This window comes from Stegodyphus dumicola, chromosome 2 (assembly GCF_044657685.1).
Source record: "Stegodyphus dumicola isolate Sdum_Otavi_A_Nest chromosome 2, ASM4465768v1".
Classification (NCBI taxonomy): domain Eukaryota; kingdom Metazoa; phylum Arthropoda; class Arachnida; order Araneae; family Eresidae; genus Stegodyphus; species Stegodyphus dumicola.
In genome coordinates this window covers 94,040,361-94,056,655 of record NC_140769.1, presented here as the reverse complement: position 1 = coordinate 94,056,655, position 16,295 = coordinate 94,040,361, and the positions used below count along the sequence as shown (strand labels likewise).

The 16,295-nt window shown below is 34.0% G+C and overlaps 1 protein-coding gene across 8 annotated transcripts in view; it reads left to right on the top strand.

Annotated features, from left to right (window-relative positions):
* The first annotated feature begins 792 nt into the window (after positions 1-792).
* Positions 793-16,295, top strand: part of LOC118199492 (uncharacterized) — a 60,213-nt gene continuing 44,710 nt past the window's right edge. For all 8 annotated transcript variants that reach the window (XM_035371371.2, XM_035371370.2, XM_085810918.1 and 5 more), the window contains exon 1: positions 793-899. In XM_035371371.2, the coding sequence (XP_035227262.1) occupies positions 845-899 (55 nt within the window). In that variant the 5' untranslated portion in view covers positions 793-844. The remainder of the gene's footprint in view (positions 900-16,295) is intronic.

Genomic DNA, 16,295 nt, shown 5'->3' with positions numbered 1-16,295 from the left:
CAAATTAAACCTGGATACAAATGCAAATATCTTGTTCTACTCTATGAAGTAAATAATGGAACTGGGCAAACAAATTATAAACGGAATTTCATTCAAATGAATAAAAATAGGTTCTGAAACAAGTCAGGATCGGCTTTCCTCATTAGGTAGACATATTTGGTCTCATTTCTGCAGCTGAATGTTCATTAGCTTCAAAAGAACCGGATTAAGTTGATACGTACGTTTACTTTTTATTTGATTTAACATATTTTAGAAAAAATTTACATTTCACTGAAATATTATCTCACTCCAGCGAGGGAATCCTGTCTTAACAATGAGCAGAAATTTCGGACACAATAACCATTCCATTATAGAGAAAATAATTTTCTACAAAGCAAATCTTCGTAGAAAAGATCTTTAAACTAATAAAACTTAATGAAGCTTTTTAAAATTTATTATACAATATTTTTAAATCGCGTAATTTAAAATTACAGATAATGAAAATAAAACTCTTCTGTTCTAACGGTAACTTTTAGCAACTTAAGAATATTCTTCAGTCAAACGAGTATCGACCAATAAAATGGAACTAGAGTGAATGCCAGTTAGCAAAATCTGAAATCTAGAGAAAAAATAATAACTTAAGCTTTAAAATGCTTTTAAAGTATTTTTATTTAACTTCATATTGTTTTTTCATCTGAGAAACACTAAACAGGATACTTTTCTGGATTTTAATATTTTATTACTCAAAAATGGCGATGTGATTGGGTTGACTTTTCGATCCTCCCTGTAAATATTCTTGGAATGCACTTCGATCTGACATCACAATATATAAAAAGCCTGCAACTGAATTTTCCGAACTGCCATCATGTTCTGCTTCTACTTACTGCTGCTTCTTTCACTTACCCGCGTGCAGTCTAAAAGTAAGTTATACCCTTTACTAAACAATAACTCTTAATCTATTGAATTTCCAAAAAAAAATATTGTTCTGTAAACATCATCAAAGAGAAAATTAAATAACAGTTTCCTTTAATTTGGAGATGATATCCAAAAAAGACTGCAAATTATTATTGAAAATATTGCTTGATTTATGACGCAGAGTAGAGGAAACTTCAGAAACTTTACGCTTTTATTCATGAAACATTCGATAACTTCATTTAAATACATGCAATTTTTAAACACTTCTATATTATCTGAAAGATAGATTTTACTGCACAACAGATGTCTTCATTTACATATAGGAAACAATCTATCTTTGCCTCTTTCAAAATAGAAAGACTTATATACATCGAAATAGTGTGTTGAAAATAGATTAATTTACTATTAACAGGCTTGACAAATAATTCTCTGTTTTAGGCTGTATTATTTTCATTCCTTTCAACTTTAATTTTAAAGCATTTGTTTTCAAATAGAATTACAAAACAATGAATGAATCTCTAGTAATTAGATTTATCTTTTCTTATCTCTGTTAATAGTTAAAGCTTAGCAGAGTAATTAGTTTATTTGGGAGAAGGAAACAATGTTCAATGTTTATTTCGAAGCAAGAATCTTGGAGAGCGTACTGCACAACCCAAAAATGCGCAGTGCTCTGGCCGAGATTCAAACTTCGAATCTACGAGTGCCAACCGGACGTGTTTCCAGTCACACTACGAAGGCATTCCGTAAAGAGGAAGAAAATGAGATTTCTATTAGTTAAGTTTAATAATTACCGTATTTGCCGGCGTATAAGACGCACTTTTTTTCTTTGAAAATAGGTCTGAAAAACGGGGTGCGTCTTATATGGCGATACTTATTGCGTCGATACGTCATTTGTGAATGGGGTCAAAGCTTCATTGGATGCTTTCAAAACAGAGACAGTGGTTAAATCATTTAAGAAGTGTGGCATTAGTAATGCACTGGATGGTACAGAAGACAATTTGTTGTATGGGGACTCAGATGCTGATTTAGAAGAGGTTTCAAATGACTCTTCACTTAGCTCTGAATATGAGTGTCTGTTTTTTGACGAAGGAGATCAAAAGGTGTTCTTTTCCAGATAGATTGGGTATTTGTAGACGTTATTACTTTGTATTTGTATTACTTTATGTTTAAAATGCTGTAAATTCATTATAATGATCAGTAATAAAGCTTTATCCTTCAAAAATGTGTACAAAAAAGGAGGTGCGTTTATACAACGGCAAATACGGTAATTTTCATTGAACATTTCAATTTGCTAATAAGAAACAATTCTCAAACTTTCTTTTTTAAAGGTTATTTTGAAATAGGCAAAAGTTTAATACATTTTGGGACAGGAGATACATAATCTCCCTTTTTCAGGAGCAAACTGTTACGCTCAAGCACGTTATTTGTGTAATCTATGATAAATTTAATGTATCACATACTAAATAGAAAAATAGAAGGTAAACGTGATAAAATAACCATAATATTAAATTCATAGCACATTATGCATTTAAAGCTTATCAAAATAAGGTACTTAAAAAGGATAATTTTCTGTTGGGCAGAGACTAAGTTTCGAGGAATCCGCAAATTACTGTTGTTTCCATCTTTTCCATATGTTCGGTCTGAGGTTCGAATCCCGCGAACGGGCTGGCTGCATGGGCGTTTTCGTGGTTTTCCCCATGTGTAACGTGTATACGAGCCAGTTTCCCTTAGAAAGTCCTCCACGAAAGGCATCCCTCCCTTTAGGCAGATAGCCCTCGTGTGCTTTGCCATAATTAAATACACCAAACACCAAACACCATCTTTTCCATATGACCTTAAATAGTATAAGTCTTATATTATACATAAATGATGCTGCTAATAATTAGAAGTTAATTGGTTTATGCATCGATATAGGCATATCTATAAATTTCATTCGTATCTAATAAACAGAAAATTTTACGAGTTATAACTGAGATTTATGAATAAACGTAGCTGTAAAGCATTATAGAAATTTATCACAGAAACAAGGTATCACAGGGTTCATAGCCATATTTTAGTTAAAAAAATAAGCACTTTTCAAGCACATTTTAAGGAAAAAATAAGCACCTGTCTAATTACATTATACACAAGTGCATAAACTTAAAAGAAAAATTAGACTTGTAATTTAAAATATGAGCAATGCAATATTTATTAAGAGAATGAGCATTACCTCAACAATGGAAAACAATTAACTTTTTTTTTTTTAATTTTAAATTACAGTTCAATTTACAGAATTAGTTTACAATGAGAGGAAAAGAAACTATGCAGAACTAAACTATATTACAAGATTTAATGATGATATTTCCGTTGAAAATATAGAAAATAAATAATAATAAGCCATATTAATTGTATTCGTTTGGCACCTAATAATAAATACAATTTATTTTTCCACTTATATTAATATTTAAATAATTTAACTTAAATGAAAATTCTGAACATTTTCTAAATTTTCATTGCATAACAGTTTTCCCTTAACATATATTCCAAGCGAAGTAATTTATGTAAAAAAGAGGCACATTTCTGAAATCAGAAGACGGGAAATTGCTTCATTCAGTCATCCTTTAACAGTAAAAGCTTAACTAACCCGCATACTCGGAAATTCCCGAATATTCCGGATAGTAACTGGAAAAAGAGGAGTGGGGGAGATTGTAGCCGTTCTTTAGATTTAAATTTAGGCTAAATAAATGATTTTGACGTTTCGATATGTGCATCATATAAAAATAGACCAACGGAACTGAGAAATATTCTGCTTAGAAAGTACAGTAAAACTCATTTAAGTGTTCATAAACAAATCTCAGACTGAACGTCAAAATTAATTATCTCTGCAAAATACCGCAAACGTTATTGCGCAATACGTGCGCCGTAATTCTTCCATATGTGATATTACGCAATCGGAATCAACACCTGCCGGTATTTGGAGAATAAAGAACTAAATAAAGAAAAAGAAAAAGACTTTAATTTTCAACAGTAGTATTAAATTTCCGGAATAGAATCAATCTTCGCTTGGGTTGGGTAGACCGCAAAAACTTTTAGTCGTATTCAATCCAGATTGGACAGTGACAAAAAAAAGTCCACTGCTTCAATATCAGAGATTTTGCGGAGAAACTCCCAACCTCCGTACTGTATAATGTATTAGCAAAGAAAATGAAATTATTTTGACTATTCGATTACTTTCCTTTTATTTAAGCCATTCCGAATATTATTCCTTAGAAAGCTAATCTGTGTAAAAACACACCCATTTTTGGAAATTTATCTATACTTCAGCAGTTACTGCAACTAATTTATTATAAATATTCATACATATGCTCATATTATAAGCATAACGATCATAATAAACACGAATATGAACTGACCACGCGGAACGAGAATGCAAATTATTAAAATCTTGAAGAAATTCAAACGTGTGTAGTATTTGGGTGGGAGGAAAAGAATACCGAATGTACCGGAATTTTCTACCGTTTTCGCAATTCTTTGGCCAATAGAACGACGTGCACCTCTCTGTACTCTCGCTCGCACCATAGATTACGTTAATGCAGAGGATGGGGGAATAGCAATTTCCGGGAGTATGATTCACCATCTGACGTTGCATATAAGGAAGAAAAGTTGTTTATTTAGTTTCGGCTTTGGTACGGGAAAGCGTTCATTAAAAACAAAGGATTAAAAAAAAAGCACTAAAAGCAAAAAAATACGGGCTTTAAAGAAAAAGTAAGCACCTACCTATAAGGGCCTTTATATTTTATTTTCAAATATAAGGACTAATAAGCACTTGTAAGGACCGCTACGAACCCTGTATCATGAAGCAATCCACTTTCTCCTTATTATTCCGAATACTGAGATTTTTAAGTAATTTTCATGCGTAATTTTTTTTTCGAAATAATCATAAAAATCAAGTTAATATTCACACTTTTATAGGGTTGGTCATTGCCTAAAAATTATTTAAATAAATAACCCTCTCTTTATTTATTTAATTATTCTCTCTTTTGACGCAGTTCAATATAGTGAATACAAAGACGGGCAGTCAATAAAGAAAAATGTAAAACTACTTTATAAATAATTCTTTTTTCTAATTAATTTTTTAATATAATTAATAACATACATTAGAATACCATATTTCATGTATTTATATAACACATATATTTTTTTTTTCTTTTTCCTTTCCCATTAAGATATTGTAACAATGTAAAAACACACTGAATAAAAATGTGTCAGAGTCAAACATAAAATTAGCAAAAAATCTTGCGATTAATATTTGTTTTATAAAAGAGCATTTTCTTGAACGAATCCTCTTAAAAAAAAAGTTTTCTGTGGTTTACCTCAAAGTCAATAAAATTTTCTAAAACTTATTTTAATATAAGGTTTTTTTTTTCTTTGTGCAACTTTATATTATAAAAATAATTCAGTGTAATGAAACATTGTGTGAAATGTTATTTACAAGTTATGATACTAATAAGTAATTCAATTTTTTTCTTCATTTAAAATCATTTTATGTCATCGTCCCTCTTCAGAAATACGACAGAAATTATTTCATAATTGTATTAAAAAAAGTAAAATTACTAAACATTCACTTTGATAATAATATTCATCACAAAGTATTCACCAAATGAAATAACTATAAAGGAGTAAGTACTACATCAGATTTAACTCGCTTGATTTTTATCTACTGAATTAATCAAGACAAAGCATAAAAATAATTATACAGTAAAGATGTTACATAATTAGTAGTAAAGATGTTACATAATAAGCCAATGATAATTCGTAAAAGTTCAGTAAAAAACTTTAGCCAGCACATAAGCAAAGACAACCAACCCGCTCAATCAGCACGTGAATGTATGCAAAGACAATAGAAAGAATGTGTGCAAATATAAAAGGATATCGGTAGATTTAAAGTGTTTCAGGTGCCACCCAACCGGGAAAGTGGTTAGTCATACCGAAGGGCCCGGGTTCGAATCCCGGAGAATGCATGGGTAAATGTATAGTGTCTGTGCGGCATGGGGGCAATCTAAGTATGTAGCGAGTCGAATGCCCTCTCGGGAAGTTGGTGTTAGGGGAAGAGAGGTAAAAGACCCTCAGACCTGCCCCTCCAAGGTGCTCTCGATTAAAACTGGGGGTGAAATTGAGCAAAGTCGTACTGTCTCCTGTAAGGTGCTGTTGCCAATGACAGGCATAATCTTGCGCTCCTTGCCACGACAAATTCCGTGAGCTTATTCTGATGTTAGTGTCAGACAAGTGAGATAAGTCATAACAACAAAAAACTGTTTCAGTAATTAATTTTCACAGTAGAAACAAACCATAGTACATCCTCAGCACATTATCTTTCTGTAGTACCCTAGAAATTTACTTCTCACATGATATTAGCACAGTATGAGCATTCATCTTTAATTTACTTTTTTCGTAACAAACTGAGAAATTTAAAAGCAATGAAACGCACCTCTTAAAAATTTACTATGCCGCCCTACGCACATATGACGTTAATGTGTTAAGTTACAGACAGGCGATCTGTAGTTTTAATAGCTGCCTGCGACATACAGTATAATTTTGTTTTAATAATATATTTAGTTGATATGATTTCTGATACATTAACTTTCAATACACCGATTGATAATTTTAATGAATATTTCTAGGATTTTAGGATTAATAAATTATGTTCCTACCGCCTTATATAATATAAAATCTTTTGATGTTTAATTTACTTTTTTTTTAAAGTTTATAAAGCTAGGAAAAAGTTTTCTATTTCTTGGCTCTATACGGAAAAAAAAAGGTAAAAAAAGAAAGAAATGCCTTTAGAACTGAAAAGACATGATTAACTGACATTAGAACATGATTTACCTTTAGAGTTTCAAACTATGATTTTTTTTTTTTAATTTTTTTTTTTTTTTTTAATTTTTTATTTTATAACAGGTATGAAAATTCTTCGCAGTCATTAGAAATTCGTGCTTCAAATTTTGAATGTTGACCAATTTTCCAGGTTAAAATGCATACTCTAGATACAATATGCATAGTGTATATATAAGCAAGAACACTAACAGAAAGGTATAGGATGCATGCTCTAGGTACAATATGCACAGTGTATATATAAGAAGGACACTAACAGAAATGTAGACACAGCCCGGTCCTCCTTGCAAAAATGAATTTGCCCTATGACCATCAATGGGCAACGCCGATTCCAACAACAAACAAGGACATGCAGTGGCCCGGCCGCATCCCAAAGTGCAAAGTTAAATATATTAAATTAAAAAAAACATTAGAACTACAATTTCAAAAAATTACATCCAACAAACGTTATCAATGTATAGCCGCTGAATAAATTGCGCAAACACACAAAGTAAAGATGAGAAATACAAAAAAGTCCAAACTAAAGAAAATGTTGCGTTAAATAAAACAATGAAAATTATCATAAACACACACCCACACGCACGCACAAACACACAAAAGCAATCACCCTATGCCGATGGCCTCATTATTATCGTTGATAATCTTCATTATTTCGTCTACTATTTTCCTAACTCTATATTGACCTTTTTCCATGAAATTAATGTCTGCTCCATTAATATGACGAGGGAGTTTACATTCGGTTATGAAGTGCAAATTGCCATCAATTTTATTGCAGATTTTACATAAATCATTATTTTGTAATTGAAATCTTTTCAAATATAGTATGGAAATCTTTCATGTCCGGAATTGAGTTGGTTTAAATCAGGGGTTTTCAACCGGTGTTACGGGTACCACTAGTGGCACGCAAGAGAAAAATAGGTGGTACGCTAAGAAGCGGGTACCACTAGTGGCACGCAAGAGAAAAATAGGTGGTACGCAAAGAAGCAAAGTATTTTTAAGCATTAAATTCAAAAATTAAAACACCAACATCCTGATTGAGTTTTTTCTCTAACAATCGTACATTTATGCGATCGGAGCTTTGTTCAAGGGTTGGTGGTAGTAGTAATACTTTGTAGTGGTGGTACTAAAGGTTTTCAATTTTTGTTCGCATGGTACTCATTAGTCAAAAGTTTGAGAGCTGCTGGTTTAAATCTATGTCACAGATAACACTCATTTTCTTATTAGATTCAAGTATTCTCAAATAACATTGTATTTTTCACGGAGAGGTCCCACTGCAACTTCCATTTATCTATAATGTCGTGCTTCATAATATTAATATTTGTACATTTCTTCCTAGAGCCATGAATACCAATTATTTCTGTATTTCAAGTACTTGAAGTTGCCTCTTTCGCTAAGGCATCCGCACTCTCGTTTCTGAAAACTTTAAATTACAGTCTAACACGTGAAATCCGTTACCGTTAAATTTTCATAAAAGCTAAGAAATATTTTTTAAAATTACAAAATTAAAAATAAGTTGCAATCTAGTCTTTGTATGAAGATTTCAATTTAACGTTGAGAAAATTTTAAGATCAGCAGTTACGATGTGTTTACTAGTTTAAGATATAATCCTCTAAAACAGAGTTTATCAAATTGTGGTACTTGTACCACTAATAGTGCATTTCATTATTTTAAAGGTGTGCAAGATTTACGCAAACAATTTAAGTGAATATTCAAAATAAATGTAAAATGTCGCCCCTTTCACTCTTTTATTTTAATCTTCAGACATATAATTATTCCATTTTTCGGCGCGTATGGTGGCGTCCACACTGGCTATATGCTAGTTACGACTCTGGGGTTAATACTGAAATGAACACTGTGAAGGGGTCGTTTTAGATAGGGTCATAGAATAGTCCTGTATGATGACAAGTAACAAGTATTTATTCACAGGTTTAAGTTACACACGGGCACTACATTTAACTTTAAGAAAGTTACACAGCAACAATCTGACAAAACCTATCAAGTGGGAGCCTTGGCTTTTACTGAAGTACTTCTCTGGCTACTCACCAGAGGGCAGCCTTGTTGTCACAGTTAGTCCAACAGTTTATGTTAAAGAATTGGTTACAACTCCCGCTATGGCTCCCCAGACGTCCCGGCAAGGAGACAGAACTGGAGGATTTGGGAGCTCTTGTAACATTGTCTCTAGTCTCAGTTTTTTTTTTTTTTCGGAGGGGGGGTTCCTGGGCAAGCGGACCTCTCTTTGGAGCACTGTCCGGAACCACAAGTTCTTGATTATTTCGGGAATGCAAAGTAACTTTTGGCGGTCTACCTCTCTTCCTGAGCGGAAGAATGAAAGAAGTGGACGAGTCTTTGAAAGGTGTTAGTGCAGACGTATGGTACATTTCTATGGGTTCTGATAGTTTATGAAGGCTTGAGAGGACAAGTAGGTGATTTCTGTGACCGTCACGCTTTGGTGTGAACTTTGAAGTCTTTTTGTTTTTTGCATTGCTAACGGGATGTAAATTGACCCATACCTTATCACCTGGTGAATAAAACACTTGTCGCCTTCCTTTATCATATTGCTTTTTACGTTGAACTTGCTTTATTTCGATACACTTTCGTATGTCCTTGCTTCAACACAGGAGGTGTTATGAGGCAGTTTTTTAGAGTTTCAAATGCTTTTTGCTGGTTTAAAACCCATTCCCATTGGACTTTCTTCTTCGTCAAATCACTAAGAGGTCGTGATATTTCCGCGAAGTTTTGTGTTTATCGTCTAAACCAAGAAGACGTTTGAAGGAAGAATTGGAGTTCCTTGATGTTTTTGGGAGGTGGAATTCTCTGCATAGAGGAAACTTTTTCTGGATCAACTTCGATTCCTTTTTGTGTGATCCAAAATCACAAATATTTTACACGAGAAGAAGCGAAGTGGCATTTCTCTCTGTTTGCGTGCAGTTTGAAGAGCAAAAGCCTTTCGAAAACAGCTTTGAAATCGGAAAGGTGTTTCTCGAATGATTCTGACAACACGATTATGTCGTCCAGATAGGTGAGGGTTAGGATGTCCTCAAGTCCATTTCGAAAACGGTCTATCAATCTCTGGAATGTTGCTGGGGCATTCCGAAGACCAAAGGGTATTCGTAAGAAACGATATGTTCCGAAGGAACATACAAATGCTGTCTTGTCTTAATCATCAGTATGAACCTTCACGAAGATCAAGGGTTGACATGAAAGGAGTAGGTTTGGCCTCATGTAACAGGTCATCCATTCTCAGAAGTAGGTAGGAATCTGGAACTATTATCGCTTTCAATTTACTGTAATCTATGCAGAGGCGTACTGTTCCATTAGGTTTCGGTATTAAAACAACTGGGTATTCATAAAGGGATTCGCATTTTTCAATTATTCCTTCAGATAAGAGCTTGTCAATTTCTGTCTTTAAGATTTCTTTCTTATCAGGGTTCATTCTATATGGTGGTACAGCTACTGAGGGATGGTTTCCAGTTTTAATTAGATGTTCTATGAAAGGTGTTGCTCCTCTCCCTGGTTGGAAGGTAGTTGTATATTGACTCAATAGTTCGTTTAATTGTGATCTTTGATGAGCCGACAGATGTTGTCTTTCACATTACAGTGTCAACGTCCGACGGACATTCGGTTCGATCATGGGGTTTAGAATCATCATCAATTAACTTATACTTTTGTTGCGGATTATTGTGGTAAAACTACTATGATTTTGTAAATCTAAAACAATTCCAGCGCTTCTAAGAAAATCCGATCCTGATCCCTTTGCTGAGGGAAGCACAAATAAAGTTATGCGGAATGATCTTCCTTCAATGTGAATGTCTACCTGGGTCATGTGGACCTCTTCGTTCCTTTGAAGTCCGCAAGAGTGACCTTCATAGTAGTTTCCTTAAATTCTGATCCTTATTCTTTCAAGAGATTATATAATGTTTCTCCCGCCATAGTGTGAGTAGCTCCAGTATCAGCACAGACAATTTCCGTAAATCCATTGATTTTTACTCTTAAAAGAGTCGTGTGAGGTGTCTCTACAGACACTGTATGTAAGTTTATTGCTTTGAAGTCGGCTGATTCTTTACTTAAAGAAGGAGAGCAGGTTGGACACTTAGCTTTAACAACGTCTGATTTTCCACAACCATAACAACTAACAGTTGGTCGATCTTCTCTCATGCGAGAATTCCTTGTCGCTGAGTTTTTAATAAGTTGAGGGGTATTTTTAGGACCACTATGTTGAGACGGCTTTGGAGTGTTATTACTGACATTTCTACTCGTGATGATTTTAGCTTCTTCATATAAATCTTATCAGCCATTTGAAGCGGATCAGTCCACTCGGACCAATGATCCACAAAATGTTCTCTATACTCAGATAGGGACCGTCTTTTAATTTGGTCTGATATCATCAAATCCTGTCTGATATCATCAAATCCTTTAACTTCTCAAAAGTACTGACTTTTAATTCGCAAATACAGCCATCAAAGAAATTTCTCAAATCAAAGTAAAAATCTCGCGAAGTACTATCAGGACTTTTGCGATGTTGCGAAAATAACTGTCGAAACTTTTCAGCACTCAATTTAAAACGCTTTGGGAGAATATTTTAATGTTGTGATAATCTTGTGTTTCACCAGCAGATTCCTTTGCAATCAGTTTTGTAACGTCATCAGCTTGTGATGTTGGGAGGCCCCAACTTGTCAGCAATAGTAGTAGTGACTGCTATGAACTGGAAATTACACAGACTCTGAAGAAGGGTTTAACTCCCTTTTTATTTCACTTTAGAAATCACAGTTGCGTTCACTTGACGCTCACAAACTACGCCGACCCGGCGGTTTAACAAAAATAGAAAAGTACAACTAAAAATAAATGACAGGATGAATAACTAACGAAGTCACTATCTACGAGGCTCTATAATCGTAACTATCTTAACCGCGTTCTAAGATACAGCTGAGATTCAGCAAACTTTCTGATTAAGAATTTGAAAGATTCAACGAACTGTCGAAATAGGCACACAGGCCGAAACGCGCGGTTCTTAAACTTTCTACCAAGCAACCTTCCCGCTCGTGATTCAAGAAGCACACTTACAATCTCGCTTTCCTTCTATTTAAACTCAATTACTTCTGCTAAAAATTTGAATACTCTGCGCGTTCTACTACGATTTACATACTCTGGCATTGGCAATTCTAGGGGAAAGTAAAGGCTTGACAGGAAAGATAGCTTAAACTTGAAGTAAATGTTAGTTAAAATAAATATAAACACTACAAGCTAACAAACCTAAGAGAAACACTACCCATTTCCCTTGAGGTAGGTTCAAAATTGTTAATTGCCTTTCAAATAAAGTGAGAAAAAGGCTCATGTCATCACTTTTTGGATTAAAGTGAGGAATTAAAGTTTGTAATTGTAACTTAGGGATATCCGTGTCAGTGAGTTTCAAAGCAGGTACGGAATTATGACTAGCACCTGAGCTAGCTACTTGTATTTTCAATTTCTCCAGCTCGTGCTTGCGTTCTTCTATCTCTTTCCTTTCGTTATATTCGCGTTTCTCACGCTATTTTCTTTCGTTATATTCGCGTTCCTCACGCTATTTTCTTTCGTTAAATTCACGTTCCTCTATTTCTTTTCGTTTCGCAATAATGCTAAAAAATAGATCTTTAATGAACTCTTCATTATATACCTTACTCGTTAAAATGGCGTCCTTAATATCAACTATTGTCATTTGTTCCGTAACATTCACACCAAGTTCTTTTGCTGCAACACATATATCTTGTTTACGTCCTTTAGCAAAAAACGACATGATGACGTGTTTCACTTAAAATAAATTCTTCGATGAAAAAAAAAACACTTTATTGTGGCACTAACTAGAAGGTTGTAATGAGGTCACCTTACTCAGAAACGATTTTTAGTAATTTTACCATAGAATAGCACTATACTAAAGTTAGTTCTATCAAAAGTAACACAGTGTCAAAATAATATATAAAAAGACTCTCATCCTTAAAATAAAACATTTTACAGGGCTTAAAAATAGCACAGTTTAAATAACATTGATAAAATCCTTTTCCGTTAATTATTTCTATTCTCAAAGAACAAAATAAAACATTCATGACTAGCAATACAATTATGAAATTAAAAGAATTACGCACATCTGAAACGTATATCAATCTGCATAAAAAAAATAACATTTTACCAGAAAGAATCTTACGCTTCTTTAAATCATGAAATATAAACAATTTTCAGCAATGTTGTAAGGATCTTAAGTTTTACTAACATTTATTTTATTTTAAATCTTTACTATCACTTCTTATTTTCTACTTCCGGCCAGAATTATAAGCGTTAACGTATTTATGCAAAATTTGTCTGGCGAACGCCAAGTACTTAAGTTGTGGCTTTTTGCCAAGCGAGAGAGAGGAAGGAGTTAGTCGAAGACAGGCCGCTTACCTTAAAAGTTTACTCAGTTTCTGGTTGCCTTCCAGGCCAGAGGTTTAATCCTCTTGATAATTTTAAACGTATTGTAGTGTTCATAGTTCTCTGTACTACATACGGCTTCCTGTTAATATAAGGCCAATCTTCCACGTTTATTACTTCAAAGTTAAGTTTAGTTATATTTGTTATATTCTTACGTTTAGACCACAAGTAGTGGGTCTGTGTATTCCGAAGTACGGAAATTATTGTAAATAGAAAAAAATAAAGGGTTTTGTATACCCTTCTTGTGTATCCTGTCTACTTCCCACAGTTATTGAACATAGTTTTAGTAAGCTCTCTGTTCCGGGTCAGGTCCTTGCATGTTCCCGAAGAAAGTAAGACGGAACATTGAACCTGATAATGTAAGCGGAAATGGAAGAAAAAATATCAATAAATAAAACCGTTATGGAAGCAACAGCGTGATAAACATGTCACTGGTTCGTCAAGCTCAAATAGAAACTACGTTTATAAGATTGAATACATTCAGCATATTATAATAACAATTTCTAATACAGAATTTTACTCTTAAAATGCCTCGCTTTGACTATATGTTGTACCTTATTATATTATACCACATTTACCATTTTGAAACAAAACTGAATATTATGATTATGCAGTTCTCGAGAACTCATTATGTGTAAACAAAATGAAAGAATTTCTTAATCACTTCAGGATAATACAATATTCATAAAAGATATACATGTAGAATTTGACTTAACTCAGAGAATTGAGAGCACGGATATTTAATATTGGTTTATTTAATAGAAAGAAATAAAAGTAAATAAGATAAAGTAAGTAAAGATGAAGTTAACGGTATGCAGGATTAACATAATGATGTAGTCCTTTTACACAAACATTTTAATAGTATGATCGTCTAGAGTCATCACAGCTAAAGGCATAACATCAAAAGCACAATCTAAATTCATAAACTCTTGAAGACGCGTGAGCCGTCTGCTCACGTCTGCCCTCCGCTCTCGACCAGGTCTCAGCGCTGTCTGGGATGATTCTTACTGCGCTGGGTGATGCTATACTGATTACGTCACAACGGGCAATTCTAATTCAGCATCGGGCATTGGTGACTCCCACAGCTTCGGCCAGCCTGAAGAGGCATCGTCCTCGATGTCTGTTGAATGGGCATCACTATCATGTACCTGAAAAGATAATTAAAAAAAAAAAAAAAAAGAAAAGAAAAAAGAGAGTATCAGGTCCTTAGGTTTTGAGCTGAAACAAACATCAAATCAATTTGACTATGGCTTCATATGGTCAGCCGCAGTAGATGTCAAATTCGGTCCTTCATGGCATCCTACTTTCTCGACTTCATATCTGTCATTTGATCGAACAGCTATGATTTTATACGGTCCATGAAACTTAGGTCGTAGTTTCAAACCAATCCCATATTGAGTTCTCTGAATGGCTACCAAGTCGCCAATCTTGTATAGTTTCGGTTTCTTACGTTTCTTGTTGAATTGCTTACGATTCTCTTCTTGAATCTTCAAAATGTTGTTTTTCGCATCTTCTCTTATTTCATCACGTTCTTGTATCAATTGCTTTAGATATTCTTCATTCAATATCTCACTAATTCTCAAATCTTCTTTATTCTTCATTTTCGTGCCTATGAGAAGCTCAAACGGTGAATATTTCGTACTTCTCGTAGTCGTACTGTTGATTATTCTCTGAACATCTGGAACATACTTAAACCATTTCGTTGAATCTTCATGTGATAATTTTGACAAAACAGGAATCAAAATTCTATGGATTCGCTCAATCTGTCCGTTACCTCTTGGAATACCGGTAGTAATTTTGACACGTTCTATTCCTTCTTCAGTACAATACGCTGAAAATTCTTTCGATGTAAAGGTATCAGATTCTATGTTCCGCCTTACTTTCTTTGGGAACATGCAAAGACTCTGACTCGGAACAGGGAGCTTACTAAAGCTATGTTCAATAAATGTGGGAAGTAGACAAGATACACAGGAAGGGTATACGAAACCCTTTATTTTTCACTCTTTACAATAATTTCCGTACTTCGGAATACAGAGACCAACTACTTGTGGTCTGAACGTAAGAATATAAAAATATTTAACTAAACTCTAACTTAACTTTGGAATAATAAACAAGGGCCTACGTGGAAGATTGGCCGAATATTAACAGGAAGCCGTATGTAGTACAGAGAACTGTTTACACTACAATACGTTTAAAATTATCACGAGGATTAAACCTCTGGCCTAGAAGGCAACCAGCAACCGAGTAAAACTGCTAAGGTAAGCGGCCTGCTTCGACTAACTCCTTCCTCTCTCTCGCTTGGCAAAAAGCCACAACTTAAGTACTTGGCGTTCGCCAGACAAATTTGCATAAATAAGTTAAAGCTTTTAATTCTGGCCGGAAGTAGAAAATAAGAAATGATAGTAAAGACTTAAAATAAAATAAACGTTAGTAAAACTTAAGATCCTTACATACTTTCCGCCAGAGTTAATTATTTTGAAACTGAGGTCTAAAACGATATTGTTGAAAACTTTTAGCTCTAGAATCTAACGCGAGGCCAATCTTTTACAAACATTTCTCACTACAAACTAGAAATTTGAAAAAAAATTTGTTTTTACAATATCAGCTCCATGGACAACCAATTTTCATCTGTACTGCATCTAAACAGGAGCTTTTATTCAAATCTGGTTCCTTCCAGAGATCTGGAAGGAAAACTAGTTTAATGAAATGTTACACAATGAAATGGCAAGTGAATATTTATATTTCTCTTAACATTCTCATTTCATTCATGACTTTATTTTAATTATCTCTCCCCGTGCTCTCTGACATGTGTTGTAAAAGAAAACACCAAACACGAATGTGTTTATGTATACGTGTTCAACACTGCCGCCTACAATCAAAACACTAACGTGTTAAAATTCAACATAACAAGACCTCGTAACACACCCTATCTTCAACTCTAAACCCTGAGGTACTATTCTGAAAGTGGCTAACTCTGAAGTGTAGCGTCAGAGAGCCTAACTACATTCATTCAACCTTTAACACATATTCACCATAATTTGGTCTTTTTACAGTCACACGAATAAGTTAAAAATTTTGTGCATTACTTTCAC